Source organism: Nannospalax galili, unplaced genomic scaffold, assembly GCF_000622305.1.
Source record: "Nannospalax galili isolate Female #2095 unplaced genomic scaffold, S.galili_v1.0 scaffold666, whole genome shotgun sequence".
Classification (NCBI taxonomy): Eukaryota; Metazoa; Chordata; class Mammalia; order Rodentia; family Spalacidae; genus Nannospalax; species Nannospalax galili.
Window position 1 is genome coordinate 5,218,421 of NW_008356473.1, and position 8,457 is coordinate 5,226,877.

The 8,457-nt window shown below is 32.7% G+C and overlaps 1 protein-coding gene across 1 annotated transcript in view; it reads right to left on the reverse strand.

Moving 5' to 3' along the window:
- Window positions 1-721: 721 nt before the first annotated feature.
- Window positions 722-8,457, reverse strand: part of Fsd1l (fibronectin type III and SPRY domain containing 1 like) — a gene marked incomplete at its 5' end in the record, with an annotated part of 28,695 nt that continues 20,959 nt past the window's right edge. The window contains 1 exon segment of the mRNA XM_029556942.1: window positions 722-6,699. Coding sequence (XP_029412802.1) covers window positions 6,577-6,699 — 123 coding nt within the window.

An 8,457-nucleotide genomic window follows, 5' to 3' on the forward strand; every position in this document is an offset into this window, starting at 1 on the left:
TTACAGGGTTTATACTGAGTTCAATATTGTATAACTGTATTAATTCAGCTGTGAACCTAAAAATTTACATCCACTTTTGAAAGAGATGTATCCTTGCTCTGGAGTGTGTTACTATGTTAAAGCTGTAATGAAATGCTTTTTCTAACCATGTGGTTATTAAATTAAAAAAAAAAGAAAGAAAAGGTGTTAACTTTTCAAGGGTATATGCATTTAAGATCTTGATGTTGCTGAGCTGTTATGCCACATCCACTCATATCTCTTCTATACGAGCATGCTGCCCTCCGAATACCTTTGTCACACCCCTCTTCATAATGTAATATCATCTATTTTCCTTTTATCCCTCTGGCTTGTTTTCTTTTTTCTCTTCAACTTGTTTCCCGTTAGAGTTCAAACTGTAGAAAGGTCTGACTCCCTTGGTGATCCTCTACCAACATGTAACCCAGGATGTGATGAACTGCCTATGTATTTTCAATGTATAAAACAATAGCTACTAGCAACATGTACTTATATTTAAATTCATAAAAATTAAAAATAGCTTCTTACTCATCACAGGAGCTGCCTGTTCTGATAGACTGCACAGAACAGCACTTCCCATCATCATATAAACAGCACTGCTTTACAATACTGTGGGCAAAGGGAGTATGACTTTTTAAATATTCTCATTTTCAATAACCAACTTTAGATATTTAAATAAAAGCTGACAAAAACCAAGCACTGATGCAAAAGAAAGCAAAGAAAAAAGTTTAATAGTCCAGGTGCTTTTGTAAAAACATAAGTGGGACATTTTACACAGAACATACAATCATTTCAACATACAAGGTACTCTGCTTTCAACATCCTATTTTTAAAATTTAAAAAATCATTTAAAAGGCTTGTTTCTAAAGAAAATGAGGCAATGTGCACATTTAAAACACTCTGGCAGCACTGAATACAGCATATGGGCATCATCTGTACATAACTGAAGGTTAAACCTGAGGAATTAGAAGTTTTTTAAAAATCACAACTGCATAGCAAAATCATGGCCAGATAATAGACATCAAAACCTGTGGAGTAAGAGAACTTGTAAACTATTTAGTAAGCACAATTTAAAGCAAAAAAAAAAAGTCATGGGAGATAATGATTGATATATCGGTTAACTAACAAAGTTCCAAAACGTTTCATCTTTAAAAAGAAAAGACAATTCAACAAAGTTGTCAAATATTTGTCCAACAACACTAAATTGTTCAATCATTTGGTTGAAAAGAGCTAGTTTGGCCAAATTTCTCCTGCATGTGTCACTGGGCATTCCCAAATGGAAAGGGCAAATTCCAGGATGGAAAAGTAGCTGAATTAATTTACTTATTTAGGCTTCTTTTTTCATACATGAATGCTCTGGGGGAACATTTACAACTCTAGAAGCTTTGTATTGATAAGAAAATATACAAAGACTAAATAATGCACAAACAAAACAAACAGTAAAGGGTATTTTAATAGGCAGTCTTATTTTAAAAACCACATGTAAAATCACTGGTGATACCAATTTAAGAACATGTTTTTTTCAAAGTAAACAGTGTTTAGAAGTGCCCAAACACATAAAGCCATTATTAACTAAACATAACATGTTAAATTTACATAGGATTCCATTTCAATATATTCCTCACAACAGCCCTGTGAGGTAGGCTAAACAAGTTACAATTATTTTAACTAAGGCAATAGAGGCCATTGGTGATGAGTGATTTACAAAGAGGTTATAGGTTAGGATATGGTAGCGTTATGCTGATTAATATTAAATATTTAAAGAGGAAAATGCCCCAAATCTTCTATCATATATGGCCATTTTAAATAGTAGCTTTTAACTGATGTTATTCCAAAACAATTATATACCATAGCAATTATATACCATATATATGAATTAGTTATAAATCTGATTTTAAAGCATCCCTCTTAAAAAGTGAATTAGACTCAGTGCTTTGGTACCTTAGATATTGGAAATGCTAAAAACATTTTTTCCCTAAAGTCCTGTACTCTCTGAAACAATCCAATATTACTAAAATGCCTTTTACCAATCTCTGACAATTTGATTTATTTTAAAACTAGTTCAAACTTAAGTTTCAGGCCAAGCAAATACATTCACCTACCTCTGCCCTATATACTGCAAAATTCTCTATACATTTATTCCTAAACACCAACTTATTTTGACTGAGTACTACTAAAAATATATACCATTTTAAACAAACATAGCTTAAGTGATTATGAATCAAAGTAACTCCGTTAACCCAGAAAAAAAATATACTTTTAGTAGTCAAGGTAGGATTATTTTCTAAGCCAATATTAACCTTTATATGTTATGTCCAACCTTTCTTTGCAAACAACAGAAGCAAATGTAATCCACTTAAATTCCAACTAATTCAAAAATCCTTAAGATATTTAGGTTAATCATTTCAGGCAACAAAATACTGACATCAGAATCACAAAGTTGAAGAATGTGAATACTGTTAAGATACGTGTAAAACTAAAAATGTACTGACCATGAGGTAATTTTGCTGTGATGATTAAGAAAAGATGTATTACCTATATAATACTTGAGTGCTAGAACTTGAAAAGCTGTATTTTTGGTAAAAACTAACAAATAACCTTTTATGGTTACTTGGATACTGAGTAATTTATGCTTACCACACATTTCTCTCGAAGAATATGTATAGTGTAAAAATAAAATCAAAGAATTTTTTCCAGACCCACATTTGTGACCATAAGAAAGTTAACTATTGCCATATGTAGTTAATTGATGGATTTTTTAATGAGCTATAACAAATATACTTTTTGAAAGCTTTAAGTTACATTTATTTGTGTATGGGTGTGCATGTCTGTGTGGAGGTCAGAGGAGAGAACTTGTGGGAGCTGGATTTTTCCTTTCCACTGGGCCCCAGGGACTGAACTCAGATCATCAGTGCATCTTGGCAGAACCAGCTGAGCGGTATCATCAGCCTATCAACGTATTTTTAATATGTAATGACATCAGCAAAATATTAGTTTTAGATGAAGTCTACCAAACAATTCGAAAGCAGAAGAATGAGATGTATTTAGAAAATTAAACCTTATTAGTCTGGAAACCTGAATGCAAAGTAATCAAATTGACTGCCATATGACAGAAACTCAAATATTTGTTATGTGAATTATCTAATGAATAAATTCTGCTCCAACAAATATACTTTTAAAAGACGATGACTTAAAATAGTTTTTAGTCTAGAATAATACATTTCATATACTTTTATACTGTCTTTAAAAATTAATTCTCTTTGTAATAATCACTTCTCATATATATATTCCTTTCCAAAAATTTTCCAGTTTTTTTGAAAGAACTGAAAATACATAAATAGCTACAATTTTCTGGAAAAGGATATAAAGAAAAACTAATCATTCTAGGTAAGTCATGAAACAGAGTATCTTGGCCTAATTAAAATATTTCATCACAAATATTTACTTTTATTCTTTATACCAAGGATGAACCACAAGATTTCTAATTATACATGATATTGTTGCTGGCTTGATTTCATAAATGAATAACTGCAAGTCAGATGTCTCATTTTAGAGACTCAGAACAGAACATTTTAAACAAACTGAGAAGATCCAGTTCAGATGTACAGCAGTTCACAGCCAATGGTACAGATGCTATCAATTAAACAGACAAACAGACATGCTCCCAATACTTTTTAAATCTATACTTGGAACATTCAAAGACTCACTAGATATTAAGTTTCTGTGTGCATTAGTCATTAAATGTTTGGTATATACATATTTACCAAAAGTTAAAAGATGTATGTGACACAATAAGCTGAGTCAAAATGAATTGTACAAAAATTCTTTTTCTAAAGTGCTTAAGGCAGCTCCTTCATGTCTATATCCAGTTGAATAAAACTGGTTTGGAATTCAACTGGTAAAAGGGAAATGCAATAGGTAAGCATGTTTTTATAAAACGTATTTTTCACACCTGTGATTTATCTATTACAGTCAACCTCTCATGCATTTCCTTTATGGAAAGCAGTCACGTTTGACTGGGGAAAGCAAACAGTAAAGCAGTAAAGAATGCCTGAAAGGTTTGCCAGCTTTTACAATGTACTGCGCTGAGCAAGAAAGCTCAATATTTTTAACTCTAATGATAATGAGAACATTACATATTACAATCAAGCTAATAGTTACCTTATTTTGAGAAAATTTAAATAGGCACTGTATTCAATTATTTTTAGTCTGAAAATGAGAGTGACAAACTTTTAACTTAATAAACTTAAGATTTTTCAACTACAATACTAGACATTTTGTTCTTTTTTTAGAGACCCTTAAAAATTAGAGGGAAGGAAAACCTTAGATTCTTATTTTGAAGTAATGAATGTTAATACCAAGTATCACATGTGATGAGAACTTGGATTTTGGATTTACTGACTTTATATATTTATTACTACACTATGCTGAGAAAGAACACCTTCTCAGTGAAATGAATGCATTTTTTCAAATGAATGTTTGAAAGTTTTATATAAAAGGTCTCAAATGATAGGACGAGGACTAGAAAGCATCATATGCATTCCTCCAGCTCCTCAGATACTTCCTTTTCCCACACCCCTGCAACAGAAAGCCCTTGCCACTATACAGTGCTGCCTGGCTTAAATTTCAGTCAACGGTGAACATGCTTAGAGGAAAAAGGCACTGTATAAATGAGAAGATACAATTATACAAGACAAATACAGTAAAAAGTTCTATACAAGAATATCTGGCTTTTCCTGTGTCATCTTTGCCAAAATATATTGAGTAGCTACATAAAACAACTCCAAAAATCTACTGCTTTCGGGTTTGAATAACTCCATTTTCCTTAGGTCATGAAATACCCTTCTTATAGGGAGGAGAACACTGAAAATTTTCTTTCAAACTATGAGGAACAAAATGTAAAACATTGCATCGGAGAACCAAAAGCTACAGACACCCTTCATTCTACAGACTGCTTTGAGTCCTTAAACATGTTATCAGATAAGAGAGTGGGTATCTGTTGTCAAGAAAAAATAATATCGTAGGTCCAGTTTTTTTCATCAAAAGAACAACAACAAAAATCATGCCATAAGCAGTAAATTCCTATTCTATGAGCTGCATATATATAGCAGTAGTGGACACTTCTAGAAGGAAGGTTATCATGCACAAGATACTTAAAACCATAATGAAAGAAATGCCACAAGAGAAATTAAAGTTTCAGAAATTAAGCAAAATACAAATTCTCATTTCTTTAAAGTTCTGAAGGCATCCTTAAAATACTGTCATTATAACTTTTAGTTTGGCTCAAAAGATGTGAGTTAAAAATTTTAAGAACAGATTTTTCTGTTTACTAGCCACAGGTTTTACTCACTGTTTTACATATTCCCCCAGACTTGGGAAAGATGTCTATGTTCATTTCTGGAAGAATCATAACCTTTTAGAAAGCAAATGGGTGTAGTGAAAGGACTGAGAAAAAAAATAAACTTCAAATGACTGTTTTAAAAAACTCAAATGCCAATTAAGTCAGAGATATGCAGATCTTTTTCAAAACCAGTTGTTTTAATTATTCTACATCTTATTTAAAATAATATGTAAAATATTTCAGTAAAGAAGACTTTAGGCACTGTCCTTTATAACCTATCTTTCTTTGACAAAAATAAGTAATGTATGATTTTCTACATCTTATAAATCCATATTATTAAATTTCCACTCTTATTAATAATGATAAAAATCAGCAATAATTATAATTGGGCCAAATTTGAGTAGAAATTTTCTCAAAAATAACTATAAAAGCTAAAATTAAAATGAGAAAATCAGAAAACACAACTTTCTAAAATTTTAGCCACAGCAGGGAGGGAATGAGAGGGCTAAGTGAGGAGCAGCATGGGAGGACACGCCCTCTGGCACTGTGTCAGTACCAGACTCAGAAATGAAATCCGACTGACTTTTGAGCTGTTTAAATTCTTCCTATCTGCTTTATATTTTGAGTTATAACTACATGAAAAATATATTTTAGAGAGGAAAAATGATATAAATCTAGTCAATAAATAATTTAAACAAAAATGCAGCTTACTTGTAAAAGAGGGAAAGTAAGCCATTATGAGAAAACTTCTCTATCATCCTCAGTGATTTCAATTTCTAGGAAACCTTAGGTAAGGACCTTGTATTTTTAAAGCTTCAGTGTAAGAACTAAGAAAAGCTAGTGATGGAAAAGAAATAAGACCAGTGAGGAGGAAAGGCAAGCTATATAAGCTTTGGGCCAGGTCCTCAGGTTACTATGTAATTAAACCGACCAGAAGAGACAAAGTAGCTTATGAAACAGAAAAATCAGTTTCTATGTAAATATTTAAACACTGCCCCTTTCCTATTTACTATTCCAAACATCAATCTTTTGCACCATACCTGCTTGCTAATATTGCACAGTAGATTCCTGTGACTGACTCCTATTTGGTGCTTAAACTAATGGATTCCAGCCTTTAAAGCAGAAGAAACCTGATTTCTACCACTCACAAATGTCGGTTAGTAACTGCACTGAAAGGTCACCCAATTAGAGAGGAAGGGTGAACATATCGGGAGTCAGCTCTACTGAGTAATGTTGTTCAGGCTGCTAGCAGAACCAGTCATTCCATTTTCATTCTTCTGAAGTGTTCTCACAGCACTTGGAACCTGCATCCCAGTACTCAAAGAAAGTCCACCACACCAAACCTAAGAAAAAACAAAAACAAAGCCTTAGTTAGACTTCAAATCAAACCGCAACTCCAGCAATTTGTTTGAAGGCAGCATACCACATGTATTAACATAAAAAAACCTCCAAAGTAACAACCTTCATATTTGAGCTTAGAAGCAGAGACAAGATGATTCCTTTAGAATCACAGTGGCTGAAAGATGTATTGGCAGTAGAAGCCATGGAATTTGCACTCAAGAATGGGAACTTAGGGCTGCATAACCTCAGAGACTTAAATTGGATTTGGATGTCAATACTGACACTAACCTTCAAATCCAAGGGCCGTGCACCCCAAACCAACTTCTTTATCTCAATTATTGCTTTTGATGTTAATGAGATATGACTTTAGATATAAGACTCTAATATCCCGCTCTGTTAACAGCAAAATCCATTAGTTTCTTTCCTATTTTAACAGTGAGAACACTTAAAAATACCAAATGACTTGACCATGTTCCATTAATTATCAAAACCATGGGCCAGTGAGATGGCTCCATGAGTAAATGCAATTCCAGACACTGCAAAACCAACTAGGAAAAATGGTACATACAAAAATGAAACAGTACTCAGTGGTAGAAAAGAAGACTGGCACACAGGACAACAGGGATAACCTTCACATGCATTATGCTATGCAATCAAAAGGCTGCACACCATATAAGTCCAATTAGATGAGTGTCTCAAAAAGCCAAAACTACAGGAATGGAAAATGGTTTAGCTATTGTTTGGCCTGGTTGTGATGGGAAAGCCCTACTACATAAGAGCATGATGGAATTTTCTAGTGTTGAAATATTCCAAATCTTTATTACAGTAGAGGTTATAAGACTATATGCATTTGGTGAAATTCTTAGAAGTGTATAATACTATCTATAAATTAGACCTTAAAAATCTAACTTTGAAAATTAATCTTGCGGCCAGGCATGGTGGCACACAACTTTAATCCCAGCATTCAAGAGGCAGAGGCAGGCGAAACTCTGCGAGTTCAAGGCCAGCTTGGTTTACATAGTGAGTTCCAGGTCAGTTGGGGCTATAGGGAGACCCCGTCTCAAAAAGACAAGAAAAAGAAAATTACTCTCGCACAAAAACAACATTCATAAACTAAGTTAGTAAAGCTAGGCCTTCAAAGAAAGGAAACAAAAAACTTTAGTAGGTTTAAAACAACTTCTTGAAGAACCTTATATGACATATCAATGTGTACTTATAATTATTTGGAATGAAAAGCAATGGATAAACTCAATAAACATGTTAAATACATTCAAATTAAAAATGAAATATTTTATAACAGTATATCTAAGAATTTAGAAAAGTAACTTCTGAGTTATATATGGTAAACAATTTGTCCTTGACTGATTAATTGGGAAAACAGCTCCAAATACATAGTGCAACAAAGGTTAGTGACAACATTCAGAAAATGAGAAACAATCCTGCCAATATTTTAAGTATCTCCCATGAGCATTTAATTTTATTAGTCATTTTTATGTTTCAGTGAAAAACTACGATTCCTGGTTATTAGCATTATAATAAAGCTTAAGATTTTAAGATGTCTAGAATAAAAAATTGTGAGGTCTAAAAATCCATATATATTCTATAAATTTATATTCATATGAGCAAATGCAATTTCAGCCACCTGATATTTGACAAAGGGGCCAAGAACATCAACTGGTGGAAAGACAGCATGTTCAGCAAATGGTGCTGGCAAAACTGGATCTCCATTTGTATAAGAATGAAATTAAACCCCTATCTTT